The sequence below is a fragment of the Zalophus californianus genome, chromosome 4 (genome assembly GCF_009762305.2).
Source record: "Zalophus californianus isolate mZalCal1 chromosome 4, mZalCal1.pri.v2, whole genome shotgun sequence".
In the NCBI taxonomy this organism is placed as follows: domain Eukaryota; kingdom Metazoa; phylum Chordata; class Mammalia; order Carnivora; family Otariidae; genus Zalophus; species Zalophus californianus.
The window spans coordinates 19,068,699-19,087,798 of record NC_045598.1 but is presented as its reverse complement, the minus strand read 5'-3'; the positions used below and the strand labels follow the sequence as shown (position 1 = coordinate 19,087,798).

At 48.6% G+C, this 19,100-nt stretch overlaps 1 protein-coding gene across 2 annotated transcripts in view; it reads right to left on the bottom strand.

Moving 5' to 3' along the window:
* The window catches only part of MAN1C1 (mannosidase alpha class 1C member 1), a 153,864-nt gene that overhangs the window by 91,224 nt on the left and 43,540 nt on the right, over positions 1–19,100 (bottom strand). For both annotated transcript variants that reach the window (XM_027596162.2, XM_027596153.1), the window contains exon 2: positions 9,918–10,014. In XM_027596162.2, coding sequence (XP_027451963.1) covers positions 9,918–10,014 — 97 coding nt within the window. The remainder of the gene's footprint in view (positions 1–9,917; positions 10,015–19,100) is intronic.

Genomic DNA, 19,100 nt, shown 5'->3' with positions numbered 1-19,100 from the left:
AACTGAGGCTCAGAAAAGAGCCCTGCCCATTGTGACCCCTGCCCACTGAGCTGGTAGAGCCAGGATTTGGAGAATCCAAGTCTTCTGACCCCAGGTCAACATTTTCTTTATTACGACCCCCTTCCTGGCGTAATAACTGAACTAAAAAAGTTCCAGTTCACACCATTTTGGACCTGTGCGTTACAACTGGGGTGGGCTGGCGAGTAGAGAAGTCACCCCATAGCACTGGAAGACAACGTGGGGAGGGGGTAATGAAGGAAGACTTTGCTAATCATTCCCTCTGCTACAAGGAGCACTTGAGGCAGCCAGCCTGGGAGCCCCAATTCACTCCTAGGTTAAGGCAGGAAGAACAGGGACCCTTCCAGACCAGGGCTGAGCAGGCAGTGCAGGGCAGCTCTGCTCCAGGGAGCACATGCCTGGGAAGTTTGGGCTTTGAACAAAGGGTGTGGCATCTTTTTTTTAGGATTTTATTTATTGATTTGAGAGAAAGAGGGAGAAAGAGAGCATGAGCGGGGGGGGGGGAGCAGCAGAGGGAGAGGGAGAAGTAGACTCCCCACTGAGCAGGGAGCCCAATGTGGGGCTCAATCCCAGAACCCTGGGATCATGGCCTGAGCCGAAGGCAGATGCTCAACTGACTGAGCCACCCAGGCGCCCCCGGTGTATCATCTTGATTAAGAGGGAAATACTTAGTAGGAGGCGACAATTAAGTATACTGACAACAACAAGCATTGGTGAGGATAATGAAGTGACTAGAACTCTCACACATGGCTGGTATGACTACTGATCCGTTTATCCACTTTGCAAACCGGCAGCATCCGACTAAAGCTCAACATACTAATACGGTATGACCCAGCAATTCAAATCCTGGGTAGATCCCAACATAAGTGACTGCTTGTTTCCACCAAAAAGCATGTACAAAAGCGTTTATAACCCTCAAATACTTCTGATGGGAACGTAAAATGGTGCAGCCACTGTGCAAAACAGTCTGGCAGCTCCTCAGAAGTTTATACACAGAGTTACCATGTGATCCGGCAAGTCTCCTCCTAGACAGATACCCAAGAGAAATGAAAACCCACGTCCACCCAAAAACGTGCACATGAATGTTCATAGCAGCATTATTCAGAATAGCCAAAAAATAAAAAATAAAAAGTAGACACAATCCAAATGTCCATCAACTGCTAAAAGGATAAATAAAATATGGTCTACTCACACGATGGGATATTATTTGGCAGTAGGGGAAATGAGGAACCGGTACATGCCACTGTGTGGATGAATGGCGAAAAATGAGGCCCAGTGAAAGAAGTCAGTCACAAGAGACCAGATATCATATGATCCCTGTCATATGAAATGTCCAGAATAGGCAAATCTATGTAGGGAAAGAAAGTAGATTAGTGGTTGCCGAGGGATGGCAGGGGAGGGGGAGCTGGAGAGAGTGACTGCTGATGGGTACGGGGTTTGCTTGCAGTTGCCACAAACTGGAAACAAAAATGTCCAACAACAGAATGGGTGGGTAAACTTGTAAAGGAGTGAACCACTGTTTATGATATAATTATGAGTGCAAAGCAGCAAACCATGAAAGAGTACAGACAGTCTGGTATGAAATTTTAAAGCAGACAAAACTAATCTAAGACGACAGAAGTCAGAATAGCGGCGGCTCTGGGGGCTGCTGACTGGGAGGGGCCCGAGGGGACCTCGTGAGGTACGGGAAATGCCCCCCTTGATCTGCGGCGTAGTTACATGCTGCACCTGTACGTAAAACTCACTGGGATTGTGCCTTCTACTGTATGTAAGGTATAAGTCCCACCTCAGTGTTTAAAAAGTAATTAAAAAAAAAAAAAAAAAGAGGCTCAAGTGAAAAGACCAAGGCTCAAGTCCTGGCTGTCAGGCCTTTGTGAGAGTCCCTGTCCCTCGGTGTGCCTCGTTCTCCATCCTCCAGACATCGGACCAGATGGTTTCAAAGAATCCAACTGGCACTGACAGTCTGAGATTCTGCGAATTCACATACCTATTTGTCACTGAGTTTGTTGGGAAATCTGGCAAGTGCTTGCCATCAATGCGGTGTGAAGAAAAAGGGGGCTGGTTGGCTGCTGTGGGCTCAGCCTTGTTTCCAAGGAAGGCAAGGTCTTTGGAAAGTGGGTGGGAACACCCTGCCTCCAGGAGGGAATGTCACTTTCAATATGAATCATCTTTGGCATCCAGCAACTTGCTCTGGGAATAGATACCCTGACTCACTTCTCCCTGACAGGAACAAGACTTGCTACTAAAATTTCAGATTTCAAGAGAACCAGCACAGCCCAAATAGCCTCTCAGAGGCGGAAAAAAAAAAAAAGAAGAAGAGGAAATCAGCCTAGTAACCAACCAGGAATCACAGAGGGGATGGGCGTCTTTGTACTGAAGACCGGACGAGGCCCAAAGGAGGCCGCCGGCTCACATGGCTGCTGGCGCCAGGGCTGGGACGGGGACCCGAGGCTCCTGACCTCGAGTTTTCTTTTTACAACAACCTGCTACTATAGTTTTGAGAGAAATAAATTATGCTCTGTGCTGGTGGGAAGCCTTTTAAACAAAAAGAAAAAGAAAACAGCCAAGATGCATCTTAATTAGAAAGTGCTTGGGAAAAAAATCTTTGAGGGAGGAGGGTGCAGAGAGCACCATGCCACGAATGGTCTGCAGCCTAAGAGAGTGAAACTCCAGCAGGCTACCTCAGAGGTGAGCGTTTTGCTCTGATAATTACCCAGTGTGACCTGAGGTACTTTTTAGTCTTTAGGAGGTAGCGGCAAAATCATGGATGTGTCATTCAAGGCCACAGGGAGACGCCCTCCCCACAGGACTGCAGCATCTGACCTGCAGCTGCCAGTTCTGCCTGTCCTTCACATGTGGGGTTAATATTTTCATCCCATTACCCTCCTTGTGCTAAAAAGCCCATCTGCCAGTGACCAGCGCTTCTAATCCATTTCCTCTGCACTTTGACAGCCACCAGCCTCCGGATGGAGCAGCCACGGCTCCCAAAACATGTGACTCCCCCGAAGGTTTGCTTGCTGCCCTTACGCCTGACCCGTTCTATGCAAGGAATTGCAACATCACCACTTCCGACGCAGATGACAGCCCTTTCTCAAAACAAACTCAAAGCCTGGGTCAGGAATGTGCACCACAGCCTGCTAAGAATCAGTGAGCAACATGGCCTGACAATGATTTTCCAAGAACTATGGATGGATACTGGGTGTTTTAGCTTTTCAGAAAAAAAAAAAAAAAAAAAAACTCATAAAAGTGGATATGGTATTTTCAGCCAGATAAATCAACGTGTTCTGCTACCCAACAGCAGGGAAGGTGGGAGGGGGACCGGGAAGGGTGTACATGCATGCCAGGCAGGGTACTGGGGCGACCTAACCCTGCCCCACCTTCACAGGTGAGTAAACTGAGGTTCGGAGAATTTTGTGACGTGCCCAATTTCATTCAGTTGGTAAGTGCTGAGGATTTGAATCCAGGCGTACCTCTAACATCAAAATGCTGCCTCCCAGAAACAAGCTCAGAGATCTGTGGAAACATGGAGTTCTGTGGAAAACTGCAGAAGCAGGTGGTTTTCGCAAAGGTCTCTCTGGCAAAGTGTGCAGTTCCCTAGGCAGCTATGCTGGTAGAGTAACTCTCACCCCCACAGAAAGATCCAGTGAGACTGGGGTGTATGTGTAGGAGACTGTGAGCATTTTGCAGAAGGCACTACGAAGTCACACGCCAAAAAGCAATTGTAAAAGTGACATCTTGGGACCTGGATTTATTCCCTCTTCAACATCATATTTGCTCCGTTTACAAGGCAAAGATAATTTTTCTCTCTGCCAAGGCCGAACATTCCCAGCCTGTGATCTGAAAATCATGCTGTGTTCATTTTGCCTCTTAACTCACCCAAGTCCATAAATCATCCCTGGAAATGCGGATTTGGTTGGCAGTTCTATCGGGGACTCACAAGGCAGAGGCGGAATCCAATTTGGCGCTCTCACGGTCGTCCTGAGCCGGCTAGGCGACGCGAGCATCTCCATGCTCCCCAGAGAAGACCCCCAAGCAGCAGATCTGCTGAGTGAGCAGGACCCTTGCTCTTACGGGGTTAGTCTGCTGATTCTAAATGCACTTTGTGACAGAGGAGGAAGTCAAGGTGGCTGAAGAGAATAAGAGGAAGAGAGCAAAGCAGGATCCAGCCGCCCCCAGCCAAACCTAGGACAAAGGGCTAAGGGAAAACAGGGCAGGGAGAGACTGCAGCGGGCAATTCATTCATTCCAAAACATTTATTGAGAGCCCACTACATGTTATGTGCCAGGCACTGTTTCTTTCCTTGGAATATAATTATTTTCCCAAGTATTTTTTTAACAAAAAGAACAATGGCAGCAGCTTACCGTTAACAAGTATACATGGACGGGAACATGTAGGCACGCGGGCAGGTGCTGCACATGAACTTTATCTAATCTCCACAACTGCTGGGTGAAGGAGGTATTATCCTCATTGTACAGATGGAGAAAATGAGGTGCAGAGAGATTACGAAACTTGCCCACAGTCACATGACTCATAAGTGGCAGAGCCAGGATTCAAACTCAGGCAGGCATGGTTCTCAAAGCCATACTACCCTCAACTCATCGTGCTGACGGCCAAAGGCATGCTTTGCAATCCTGTGTTTTTGGGTTATTGGGCTATGTTGGGAGAAAAGAGGAACATCTGAATCTTTTTTCCAAGCCCTGAATACTCAGCTAACTAACTAGTGATGTGTGGAGATGGGTGGCTGCAGACCCTGGCCATGAAGTGCGTGTCCTCCCCAGTTCCCATCAGGGCAGGGCAGTAGAAGATGCAGCCTCACCAACCCTGAGACCATCCCTCTGCCCTGTTCCCTTTTCTGTGGCCACCATATGTGGTCACTGGGGGGACAGGGCAGCACAGTGGCTTATGGACTGGGTTTTGGAGCTTGACAGCCTTGTAATCAAGGCTCTGCTTGATAACTGTGTGACTAAACAAGTCCTAAAACTTGCCTAGCCTCAGTGTCCTCATCTGTGAAATGGGGATAAAATGGGTGATATATTCCTTACAAGGGCTGTGAGTAGGACACAAGAGAATGTAGCTACAGTGGCTGGTGTGATGCATGTGCAGGGGGCAGGTGGGCTCTTTACCCCCAAATCATACACCTCCTGACAGTCTGCTCCTACTAAAGCTCCGCAAATTTCTACTTCCTGGTGGTGATCTGGCCATGACCATAGGCTTGCATTTCAACAATCTGGCCTTGGTCAGTTTAGCTAATCTCAGAGTGGGTGGTGCAAGAGCAGAGGGCTGGGACTCAGGCCACCAGAGTCCAAGTCCCCAGTCCTGTAATGTGCTGTGTCTCCTTGGGCAAGTCCCCTCCCCTCTCTGACCTTGGTTCCCCCCCTGCCCCCACCCAACTCAGATGAAGGAGTGGGACTTGCCTTCAAAGGGCCTCTCTGGTGGCACCCTCCCAGGACTCTGTGCCCATGCTGACCTTCCCTCCTGCTAAGGGAAGATGAAGTTAGCATGGCTCACTCTGGCTTCCTGCAAGGATTAATGCTCATTAAGTGCTTCAGGGCTGGAAGCTGACACCAGTGCAAGGTGTCACTTACCACCTGCCCGGAAACTCTTATCCGGCGGGAGGCTGATTTATTCCATGGCCTTGAACCTTAACCTTCCGCTGCCTAAAAATTCCTCTGTAAGCTGCTTAAATGAGGGAGTGAACAGGACACTGCCCGCCAGTGGGCTGCCCACCCACGAGCTCTGCCATGGGCACTCCAGGGCTAGGGAAATAGGGCAGGAGGGATCGGGGCTTGGAAAGCCCTGGAGCCCTTTGGCGGGTTCCTGGGTCCTGGGGTCTTGGACACGCTCCAGTCAACATGGGAGAGGCCCACACTGTCCTAAGAGCCTTACATCATCCTCATAGCCGCTGACTTTAAGAATGCCAGTCGTGGATATGTGAATATGAGCACTTCTCATGTCTTAACTCATTTAGTTCTCCAAACAGTCCTGTGAGCAGGCAGTACTGTGGTCCCAACTTTACAGCTGGGACCCCGAGGCCCAGAAAGGTTAGGAAACTTGCCCAGGTTCACACAGCTAAGAAGTGGCACAGCAGCATGCAAATGCAAGCCATCTGGCCCCTGAGTCCATGCTCCTCAGCCGGCTTACTGAGACTTATTGGACTTATTGTCCTTCCAAGTCCCAGCAGCAGCCCTTCCTACAGGTAAGGAAGCTGGGCCTTTGTGTACCGAGCCACTGTGCTTTGTGGCATTTCCGGCTGTGTCACGGCTGCCTCCTCTCCTCCCCCCCAGCCCCCCACCCCCAAATGCGTTCTTCAAGTGGCAGACTTGCCCCTGGAACTTATGAGTGATCAGAACGCTGCCATCGAGTGCCCGCTCTGGGCCTGGCTCCGGGCGAGGCCTTCGTCCATCTCCAGTCTGTCACCATGGGCCCTGCCCCACCCCCCAGTCTGAAGCTACACAGCTACTAAGTGGCAACACAGAGGTTCTCCTCAGGCCTGCTTAGATCCAAAGTCCACACTCTGCCCACCACACCTGGCTGGATGCTAACAGGGACATTTGAGTGACGTCTCAGAGGAAGGGGAACGAGGCAGGGATCTGCCATGGCCTGGGCCACAAGGCAAGGAGCAGGCTGTGGCCTTGCTCGCAGGCCTGGGGTCTTGGGAACATTTTATGACAGGGTCTGCTGAGCCAGAGGTTAGGAAAAAGGAAGCCACTTTGACTCTGAATCATTAAGGATACAAAAACTGGCTTGAGAGATACCTTACTCGGCAGTCTTGCTCCCAGAGTGAGAACAGATTCAAGAAGGGGTTCATGGGCAGCTGGGAGGGGAATTCAATTTAGTGAAATGCTGCACAGGAGACCAGGCTTGGCACCTGATGTTCTCACTGCAAAGTCAGGCACCAGTATGAACTCGTGACTCTTCCCCGTATGCAGCCCTCTGGGCCCTGCAGGCCTGGGCAGGGGTTTGCTAAAGCCCATGTCCAAACAGCTTAGCCAGGTGTGGGGGGCATTGCTGTCATCTGGCCTTCCCGGCAGGGCTCAGTTTACAGTGAAGTCACTGAGGATGGCAGTGGCCAGAGCCCAGCCATATGCCACCTACCAGCCCACATGAGTCTGGAAAAAGAAGGGGGAGGGTGACAAGCAGCTTAACTCAGGCCAGTTCACCTACTTCTATCTTTGGGAATAGTATGGCTTTGAAGCCCCTCATGGATCTACCCCAAACTAGAACCCCCTCGTCTGGGTGCTTTCCCATAAGCCTCTGTCTCATAAGACACATTTGTAGGTAACCACGGTCATAGCCACTATCAATTAAGTAGGTTCTGTGTCAGGCAGGCCCTAGGCTGGGGTTCTGATATTTTCATTAGTACCACTGTGCAGAAAAACTCAGGCTCCCAAAGAAATGACTTGCCTAAGGTCACACAGCTGGGAAGTGGTACATAAGCATTTGTTGAGTGAAAGACAAAACTGAGACCAGCTCTCCCTGCCCAGTTCCCCGGGTCCCTGCACATCCTCCTTTCCCAGGGGCCAGACGCCCACTGTGACCCCTTTCCTATCTGCAGAGGAAAGATGCTGTCTCACTGTCGGGACTGTTGCAGGCACTGGATAATGGGCACCCAAGGGAGTAGCTGCTCTGGGAGACAGACACCCAGGGGACCTCAGGACTTCCCATGGGCTCACCTGGGCAACTGCTGACTGCATGTATTATACTGTAAATTGCAAATCACTCACACATACTTGGCCCTTTGCGTGTTCATACGTACTCTCACAGCAGTCCAGTATGAAGGACAAATGAGCAGGCGGCCATAGAGGTTAAGTGACTCAGACTTGGCCACACAGACAGCTCAGGACAGAGTGAGGACTTGCACCCAGGTCTTCTGATCCAAGGTCCAAGTTTCTTTCCATCATTCTAGCTGCCCACTTTCTCCATCAGGTTTGGTGATTGAAAGGGACTGAAGAGTTGAGATGCAAAGGACAGCCCTGAGGAATTTTACACAACAGGACGTGGCTTAGCCCAGGCCTACTTATAATGCTCCCCATGGTGCTCCCTCTGTCCCTGTGGATGGTCTGAGCAACAGCTATGCCCATGCCGTGCAGTTTCAGAAATCAGCTCCCCTGACTTCCACTAATTCCCTGAATATCTGCAAACTGTTAGAAGGCGGGGGAAGCCTCCATGGTTCCATCCCAGATTTACACTAGTAGCCAAAGCTCCAAAGACTGTGGTGAGGCCCACATGGGCCCCCTTTCCCCAGGTCTGATGAGGGTCGTTGGGGAACGTCTGTGTTCCAAGACAGAGAAGACAGGCAGGCTCCTGGACAGAAATCCACACATTTCATGTTTGAGGTTAAAGAAACATCTGTCTTCCTCTCTTCTGATTCAGGAGTCCTCCCTAGGAATCTATCCTAAGACAATATTTTATACACAAAGATGACAACTGCTGAATTATTTTTAATAACAAAAAATTGGAAACGACTTCTGTCCAACATTAGCAGGATGGTTAAATGAATTATGGCATATCCATGCAATAACTGCAACCATTAAAAACATTCTTTATGACAAAATTTGAGTAAGTTAGGGAAACACTTATGATGTAACATTAAGCCAGAGAGAGAGAGGACATAAAATTATATATCGAAGGGAAAAAAGCAGAGAAGATTGGAAGGAAATGAACAAGATTCAACAGAGGCTGCATCTATGTGGCAGAATGAGTTATTTTTTGTCTGTTTTCCATTTTTTGATATTTTTTCTTTTCCCCTGTTCCTATGATAATCAGAAAAATGAAAGAAGCTACCCAAAATTCTCTCTCTCTCTCATAGACATACACACACACCCCCACACCCACACACCCACCCACACACACACACACACCCCAAGGGGAGTGAGTTATCTGAACATCCAGAAATGATGTGATGCTGACTGGTTAGAGGGAGGAAGGCAGGTCCCGTGTACCTCTTCCCATAACACAAGCACTTTCCCCAAGACCATACATGTGGGGGCCATCCCTTTAAATCTGCCTCGAAGATCTTCCTGGGACTTTTCGTCTGGCTTGGTTCTTTGGTTCTGGACCTCAGGAGCCTGTGTCTCTAAGTAGTGAGGAACATAGCAGGTGAATCTCTGTCTCCAGGCCCGGACAACTCCTGTCTCTCAGGGAGGAAGCAAGCCAGGCCGCCTCCGGCATCTTTTCTGGAGAAAGGCCTGCCGAGAGGAGAGCTGGTGACTTGGAAGGGTGTTAAATTTGGAATGTGAGGCCGTGCCCACAATAAGGCACTCTGCAGACTCTCCAGCGGAGACAGGCTTTCGAGTTAGGAGAACCCGTGGCTGGAAAGGGAAGAGACACGAGCAAGTGAGGCGGCAGGTCACACAGGAGCTGCCGACACGAGGCAGCACCCGTGCCGCTCCCTGATGAGTGACGGTTCTGTCCGTCCACCAGCTGAGCACGCAAGACGCATCCACAGGACCCTAAAGGCGGCACACGCGCCCACCTCATCAGAAACGTGTTCCGTTTCTCCACGAACTCACCCGAGATTGTCTAAGAGCTATGCTTGGGGGAGTGGATTTAAACCCAGTCGTCTGTGTCCTTCAGAACTCCAAACCTGCTCCTTGGAAACAGGTCTCCGTTCCTCACCATCCCCAGTCACACGTCCAAGTGTGTTTGCTCTAAAACACAGATGCTAAGTGCGTACAAAGAGTGTAAAGTGAGAGGGAAGCGTGTTGGCTTCCCCAAATCTAGAAGGCTCAGAAGCCTCAATAGTCCAGAAGGAACTCACACTTGGGAGCCTCCCAGGTATGGGGAAACAGGGACACAACTCAGCGGTGGGGGGGGGGGGGGGCGGGGGCGGAGAAGAGCCAAAATTGAATTCCACTCAGCCACCAGAGGGGCAGTGGTTCTCCCCAACACCAACTCACCAAACATGTTGCCCTCATAGCCGTCTTTTGTGAGTGGCCGGAGCTCGTTTTTCCCCATTGCATAAAGCTTGTAGCTCTGCCAGGCGAACTGCATCATCTGCAAGAAAAAGCAGGAAACCGAACCTGAGATGGCAATTCCCAACCATGTGCACTGGCCACCTGGCTTTGCCCTCCGCAACAGGATTTGAAACCACATTTAAAAAATAGTCTTCCAAACTGAGGAAGACGACTTCCTCTCACATAGTTCTATTCATGGTGACGACCCCACGAGCCCAGAGTCTACCCACAGAGGCCTGAGAGAAGACACAGAAAGCACTAAATATATTCTAGACATCCTTCAGTGCCACAGTGAAAAGCCACCTCTTCCATGAAGCCTTCCTGCTTTGCTCTGGCCTAAAGTGGTCTTCTAAAAGGAAGGAAACACCTCACTGAATGATGCCTGGTATAATCTAATAAAGCAATCCCCTGGGCTAGGGATTATTGGCTCCGTTCTGCAGATAAGGAGACGAGGCAGAGACCTGAGGTAATCTGTCCAAGGTTACCCAGAGTCCGTGAGAGTGCTGGGAACCGAACCCATGCCCTGTGGCTCCGAAACCTTAAGTCTGTCCCCAAAGCCTCTTTTCTGTCCCCTAAAGTCACCACAAGTCTCTCCAAACTTTTCCGACACTTGCCTTGACCTACCTGGCCATCCCAGCTTCCCTAGCACCCCAGCTGCTCACTTACCAGTTTTTGTTTCCCGAGCTATAAACGATAAGCTCCTCAAAGCCAGAAACTACGCCTGCCTCAGTTTCCCCCACAGCATCCAGCACAGGGCTTGGCACATGTAGGCAGCAATGAGTTATTTATCAACTTTGTGCCCCAGTCCGTGCACGAGTGCTTACTACATACACTAAGGCAACTATGTCAGTCCCTAGGGAACATCACGCAGGCACCTTGGTCCCCCAGTCGCACTTAGCCTGGAGGCCAGAGGAATGCAAGCTGACACGTGAGCTCAGCCCTGCTCTCCCAGCCCCCGGGGCTCACCTCTCTAGGGTGCTGCCTTGTTGCCTCTGCCTGGCAGGCTGCTTGGGTGACAGCAGGGCAGGCAGCTGAGGCACAGCTGGGGGCCTGGTGCCCAGGGAGGCAGCTGGTGTCATGTAAAGGACTCAGGCTTCGCGGCCAGAGCCGTCTGTGTTCTCATCTCACCTCTGCTTTGACCTTGGCAAGTGACTGAACATCTCTGAGCCTCAGTGGACTTCTCTTTGAAATGAGATAATAATAGGGGCTGTTTTGCTGAAAGGTTCAGCCCCCAGTCCTGAAAGGTTTCCGTGAAAGAAAGTAGCTGGAAACACTCAGTTTCTGACCTGCCACAGCATGTGATTGAAAAGCACTAGTCCTCTGCCCTCCTCAGCCTCTAAAATCCCCGTCTGGTCCCCCAAGCCACAGCCACCACTCCTCCTTCCATCCATCCTTGGGTTCTCAAACTTTGTAGGCGTGAGAATCACCTGGAGAGCTTACTGAATCAGACTGTCAGCCCCATCCTTGAATTTCTGATTCAGCAGGTCTGGGGTGGGCCCAAGAACGTGCCTTCTAACGAGCTCCCACATGATGCTGCTGGTCCACAGGCCACCCCTGAGAACCGCGGATCTGGTACACGTGTTTATTTCTATTTCTCACCTCACCTCCAGACACTGTCTGGCACTCTACTTTTCTCCTTCTATCTCCTGGCCTGCCTTCCATGCCTCTTCCCCCTCCTTCTGGACATCTCCACCCTCATCCTCCATGCTCTGCCGTTCTGGGCGCCAAGGCTTAGGAGCAGTCTCTTCCAGGCACATCTGGACCGTAACTTCTGCTGTGCTTGCCGCTGCGGCCCAAATACACAGGCCAGGAGGGCAGATGTGACAAATCTACGGCCCACGCCCCCCGTGAAATGGCAGAATGATCCAGCAGCACCTGTCCACTTCACAGATGTTCAAACTGAGGCTCAGACGTGGAAGTGATCAGGACGGCACAGCCAGCAGGGCTGGAACCAGGCTCTTTCAACTCCCAGGCTGGCCGACCCTACCCTCGTGCTCGGCCTGGTATGTGGCTTCCCATGTGACACACATGCAAATGTCATGGTAACGCATGCCAAGCACTTGGCACGGGCTTTGAGTCCTAGTTCCATTCCTCTGTTATTTTCTACTTATCCTGAATTGGCAATAACAGAAACTAATTGCCGGGTATGAGTGCTTAAGGGGGACTGGCCTCCTCCCTCAGTCTCTCTTATCTGGAGTCCCCCTCAGTTAAGTCAATGTGAGTTGCGGTGTGTGGGGGAGAACAGCAGGAGGCTGGTAAAACATAAATGACAGCAGGAAAGCAGCAGGAGAGGTCTGGAAGGGGGAGGACAGCACCCTCCCCTCCAAACCTGTCCTGCTTAAGAGAAAGAGAGAGAGAAGTGGGTGTACCTGAGTAATTAGGAGAATCGTAGGTTATCTACATGTTCCCAGAGGAGCTCCCACTGCAGGGACGTGGAGACGTTTGGAACGGGGCCCGTTACCTCAGTCATCCACATCAGCGGAGGGGAACGAAGGCACCAATAATCCCTCTGCCACCTGGGACTGGATTCAGAAGGCAGCCAGAGTGGCTCTCAAACCGCCCCCCCCCGCCTCCGCCCGGACACACTTGTGTCTCCCATCTCGGGTCACAAGTGGCTCAACCTGGGCACTGGATGAGCAGAAGACAGGAAAAGACCCCCAGCCAGGCAGTCCTTACTTCTCTTCCTAAAGCACCCTAAGCAAGCACCGACCCGGTGTCCTGTCCTGTGTCAGCTACAGTTTGGGCTAGAGCCCCAGTGGGAAGGCTACTCTGGCCCCGCCTTCTACCTCCTTGCCCACTGCTTATCTTCTTTCAGATCCCAGTTGAAACAGCACTTTTGCAGGAGGCCACCTCCCCCGCCACGCCTGAGTCAGGCCCCCACTCCTTCCCCACATTCCTGATGCCACAGCCCACAGCAGCCTGCAGTCAAGCTTTTATACAGTCGCCCCCCACCCCCAGCCCCTAGTCATTGCTGCATGTCTTGCAACTCAACCAGGGACTGGCACATACTAGGTGCTCACTAAATATTTGCTGAATGGCTATAAGAACAGGAAAATGGGGGCACCTGGGTGGCTCAGTTGTTGAGCGTCTGCCTTCGGCTCGGGTCATGATCCCAGGGTCCTGGGATCAAGCCCCGCATCGGGCTCCCTGCTCTGCGGGAAGCCTGCTTCTCCCTCCTCCCTGCTCCCTGTTTGTGTTCCTGTTCTCACTGTGTCTCTCTCCGTCAAATAAATAAATAAAATCTTAAAAAAAACCCACAAAAAACAAGAAAATGGCTGTAGAGTTTAACAGATGGTTGGCAGACTGGTAGACCACACACATCCTGGGTAGGATAGGTAATGGGTCAGAGGGGAGAGGCTTCTGGGCAACAGGGGCACTAAGAAGAGGGCAAGTGTGTCTCAAGTGGGTACCCAAGCGTCCTGATGGACACAGAGGACTGGGAGGGGCACAGGAAGAGGAGGACCCACAGAAAAGCTATCTCACTCTGGAGCTGGCGATACGTGCCTTAGGTGACCCCTGGACTGGGCTTTAGAGGTGGACAGACCCTCGCTTTGTGTTAGGCAGTTCTAAGACCTCAAAGGTCATCCAGACAACCTCCTGCCCCATGCAAGTTCCTTAATAAAAGATTAAGTAATGCCTCTTTGAACACCCCCAGTGATGGGGTGCTCACCACCTTACCCAGCAGCCCATTTCACTGCAGTTTCACAAAATTCTTCCTTAATCGGTCCAAATCTGTTTTCCCCTATGGGCCATGGAGAAGACAGTTCATACTGCCTTTATACCAGAGACCTTCAGACAGGGGGAACCAACTCTCCAGTCACCTTAGGCTGTCCGTTGGCCCACTGAGCAGCCCAGCTCCTTCAACAGTTCCCCTCCTGGCAGATCTCTGAATTCCCTGAAACCGCAGACCCACACATCATCATGTTTTTCCGGGGTGCCCCGAGACTTTGTTGCCCATTTGTTATGGTTGGCTATACTTTTGTTAATGAGCAGAAACCAAAGTGCAGACACTCCCTGGTTACATCTGGACCAGATCCTGTGGGCGTGGACTTGCCATTTGTCCCTAATAATTTTATCCTGTAGGACTCTGCCTACCATTCTGTGCTGTCAGGATCTTTCTGGAACCAGATCTTATAATTCAATGTGCGTGTGTCTGCCTGCTTTGGGTAATCTGCAAACTTGATAGGACAGCCATCTGTGTCTCCTCCCCCCGCCCCCTGGAGTTTTGGACAGACACACTAAACAGGGGGCCTGAGAACAGCGTTGGAGAAATTGCAGCAGAGGCTTTCCTCCTGGATGTTGCATTTTAAGTGTCACCTGTCATCAAGTGAGGAACCCACCAATCAATACAACCCCCGTGTCTCCATTTTTGTACATGAAGATACTGTGAAGGACAGGGCTGAAACACAAAAATACTCCCCTACCATAGCTAGTACAGAAAAAGATAAATTGCTGCATTTTTTTAAAAGGAAAATCAGGGGTTAGACGGGCACGATTTATTCTTAGAGAACCCATTTTGGCTCCTACACATCATCATTTTTTGTTCCAAATGCTTGCAAATCACTAACTTAAAAACCTATTAGTGCCTCCTGGGAGGCTATAATAAAAAAGATGGACAATAACTAGTGTTGGCCACAATGGGGAGAAATTGGAACCCTCATACGTTGCTGGTGGGAATGATAATGGTACAGTCACTCTGGAAAACAGTTTGGCAAAAAAAGTTAAATAAAAAGTTCCCATGGGACCCAGCAACTCCACTCCTATGGACCTGTGCAGAAAAGAACTAACAGCTGGCCAGAGACTTCCATCCCTAGAAAAGGCCTGCCTGCAAGGTTGGTCCTTGGCTGGTGTCTGGGAAGGAGGATTTCACGGGTGTCCCCCATCATCCTCTAACTGGTGAGGGTGGTTTCCTGTACAATCTGTGATGCTGAGCACCTACCTGCTCTCCTTCTGGGAGTCTAGGATTTTGGTATGTGCTAAAATGGTACCCATGTGACCAGTCCCCAGTAAAAACCTCTAGCACTGAGTCTCTAATGGGTTTCCCTGATAAATAACACCTCACACATGTTGTCACGATTCAGTGCTGGAAGAATTCGGCGTACCCTGTGTGATCCCGCTGGGAGAGAACTCTTGGGAGCTGGCCTCATTTCCTCTGGGCTTCCCTGCATGCCCCTTTTCCCTCTGCTGATTTCTTTCTGTGTCCTTTCCCTACAGTACAAATCAAGAATGCTGAGTCTTGTGAGCCCTCCTGGTGAATCACTGAACCTAGGGGTCCCCTGACACATCTCCTAGAAAATAAAAAACATAAGTCTACACAAAAACTTGTACACACATATGCATAGCAATACTATTTGTAATAGCTGAAAAGTGAGAAACAACCCAAATGTCCATTGACTGATAAATGCATCAACAAAATGTAGAATACATATGCATGCAATGGAATAGTACTCAGCTATAAAAAGAAATGAAATACTACCACATGCTATAGCAGGGAGGAACCTCGAAAGTCAGACACAAAAGGTCACACAGTGTAGGATCCCATTTCTATGCAATGCCCAGAACAGGCAAATTCATGCAGACGGAAAGTAGGTTAGTGATCACCAGGGACTGGGGAAAAGAAGACATGGGAAATGACTGCTAGCGGGAATGAGGCCTTTTGGGATGAGGAAAAGTGTTCTATAATTATGCTGGGGACTGCACAACTCTGGGAATATACTAAAAGCCACTGAATTTTACACTTTCAAAAAAGGTGAGTTTTATGGTACATGAACTAGATCTCAATAGTTATTTATATATATTTTTAAAAATACATAAATCTTTTTAAAAATACATAAATCTTTTTTTAAAGATTTTATTTATTTGAGAGAGAGAGAAAGAGAGCATGAGCAGGGGGGAGGAGCAGAGGGAGAAGCAGGCTCCCCGCGGAGCAGGGAGCCCGATGCGGGGCTCAATCCCAGGGCCCAGGGATCGTGACCTGAACTGAAGGCAGACGCTTAACTGACTGAGCCACCCAGGCGCCCTAAAGTTAATTATATTTTTAAAAAACTATTAGCAGGGACAAATCGATGTCATATGCCGCTTGATATGACACGCGGAGGGCACTCCCCTTCATTTCAGTTGTATTCCTGCCAAAAATGCAAACCTAAACTGAATCATGAGGAAGGATCTCTGAGATTGGGAGACCATGTACAACACAACTGACCTTCACGCTTCAAAAACATCAAGGTCATGAAAGAAAAGGAAAGACTGAGGGACTCTTCCAGATCGAAGGAGACTAGAGAGACATGAACTAAATGCCACACGTGAACTTGAATGTGATCCTGGAGCAGAAATAACAATAACAATTATTATTATTATTATTATTATTATTATTTTAAAAGATTTTATTTATTTGACAGAGAGAGAGACAGCGAGAGAGGGAACACAAGCAGGGAGAGTGGGAGAGGGAGAAGCAGGCTTCCCGCGGAGCAGGGAGCCCGATGCGGGGCTCGATCCCAGGACCCTGGGATCATGACCTGAGCCGAAGGCAGACGCTTAACGACTGAGCCACCCAGGCGCCCAACAATTACTATTTTTATGAAGACAACTGTCAAGACAACTGACAAAATTTGAATGGGGTGTAGGAATCAGATGGTAGTATTGCATCAGTGTTAATTTTTTCTTTTAAGGGTTTTACTGTGGTTATGTAGAAAAGTGGCACTAAGTTTTTGAAAATACACAATGAAATATTTAAGGGTTAGAGGCATTATGTTGGCAACTTACTCTCAAATGGTTCAGAAAACAGTGTGTGCATGTGTGCATGTGTGTGTGTGTGTGGCAAGAGAGGAAAAAAGCAAAGGGTAAAATGTTAACATTTGAGGAATCTGGGTAAAAGGTAAATGTGAAACCTTTGTTAGATTTTTGCAACTTTTCTACAAATCTGAAATCATTTTTTAAAAAAAACCCATTGAAGGGGCACCCGGCTGGCTCAGTTGGTAGAACATGCAATGTTTGTTCTCAGGGTTGTGAGTTGGAGCCCCACTCTGGGGGTAGAGCCTACTTTTTTAAAAAAAGTTAAAAAATCCAATAGGGAACTTTGCTGGAAGTTGATGCCATTTTTACCCACATTTCTATATTACAAGGTTCTGCTTCCCTCCACTTCTATAAATTATGTCAGAATGCGCCTGTTGCCGGTCTCCCCGTAGGTCCTCCCACAGCCACCCTTCCACAAACGCCCTGCTGGGCGTTCACAGCCCCCTCTCCAGGCCTGTCCTGCAGGCTCTCCTCAGAAGATAGAGCAAATGAGGAATTAGCAATTTTGGTTTCTCCTTTTATAATTACATTACCATGTTTAAATGAGGTGCCCATCCTTACTCTGTTCTTCCCACTACAAAAATAAAGTTCCCTTTCATGGTTCTGGGTATTTTCCAGAAGTCTCAGCTCAGTCCAGGCCTCAGCCCCCTGCCCATTCTCCCATGTCTGGGTCACTCCTCTCGCCTGAGCTATGTTCTGTGCCCTCTACTTCCCTCTTCTGAATTTGACCTTTACAATAGTTTTAAAAATAAAGTAGATCTCTCTCTTTTAATGTATCTAACATATAGATGCTCACTGTAGAAAAGCAGAAAGAAAACCACCACCCATTATTCAAATACTATAACCACCATTCCCATTTTGGTGTCTTTCTTTCTACTCTTTTCCCTTTCATCTTTGCTTCTTCCAGGGATGTTGACATAAACATTTTCCATTTTATTACAAAGTCTTTGCAAACATCATTTTCAAGAGCTATACAATAGCCTAGCACATAGGTTCAGCATCATTTACTTAACCTTCCTCCCATACAATCCAACATTTCCGTGATTTCTACTTCGCAGCTATTGTAAATAATGCCACAATGAACATCTCTGTGCACACTCCCTTTTCTGCACTTCAAATAAGTTATTTAGGCCAGAGTCTCCAAGAAATTGCTGGGAAAAAATTAGAAGTTATTAATATGTATGTTCCCTTTTAAAGAGTAAATCCAGACAGCTTGTTTTGCCCATCAATATGCACAACTTGGTGAATGGAAAAATATATAACAAGCTTGTTATACAATACAGTAATGTAGTGCACTTGGGGAGATAAAACTAAATAATAGTCATTTATATTTGTGTAGCTCTTTGCACACTTTATCCCATTTGGTTTGGGTAGTTCAGTGGTCTTGACAGGATAGGTATTATTGTCATTTAGAAATAATCATGCAAGAGCTCAATAAAGTATGAGATGTAAAGTAATAAATAGATGATAAAACCTGTTCCCAAGTGCATAGTGATATACGAAATGCTATTTGTATAATATTAAGTGAAAAAGCAGGGCACCAAATTATATAGTGTGAAACCTACTGGACCATGTATGAGTCTTTTATTTATTTATTTATTTTTAAAAGATTTTATTTATTTATTTGACACAGAGAGATAGTGAGAGCAGGAACACAAGCAGGGGGAGTTGGAGAGGGAGAAGCAGGCTTCCTGCCAAGCAAGGAGCCCGATGTGGGGCTCGAGTCCAGCCCCCTGGGATCATGACCTGAGCCAAAGGCGGACGCTTAATGACTGAGCCACCCAGGCGCCCCCCATGTATGAGTATTTTAAAGAAGAAGAAGGAAAGAAAGAAAAAAAAAAAAAGAACGATGGGAAGGAAATACACCAAAATGCTGACAGTGATTATCTCTGATAGTAAGAAGTTTAGTGGTTGTTATTTTTTCCTTTTAGTTGACTTACATTTTCTGGATTTTCTATAATGAGTATCTAGAAATACTTGTAATGTGAAAATTAAAGGTTGGTAGAATGAAAAGCGTAAGGAGGAAATGATATGGTGCTACTCCTAAGTCAGAAGGGAGTGTGCTTGGGTGGTTGGCCATGGAGTGGACAGGATGGAGCCAGGTTTGACAAAAGAGAAGAAGGCTTTTTATAGCTGGGAGTCAGGGAGAAGAAGGCCAACCAGCAAGAAAAACAACGTAAACAGAAGCACAGAGCCAGAATCTCAGAGTCAAACGGAATCTGAGTGTCAAAGACATTCTCTATTCCCAAAGCCACATTTTACAAGAACTACGTGAGGCTCAGATGGGGGAAGTGATTTGCCATGGCCAGGACACAGAAGTTCACAGCATGGGGA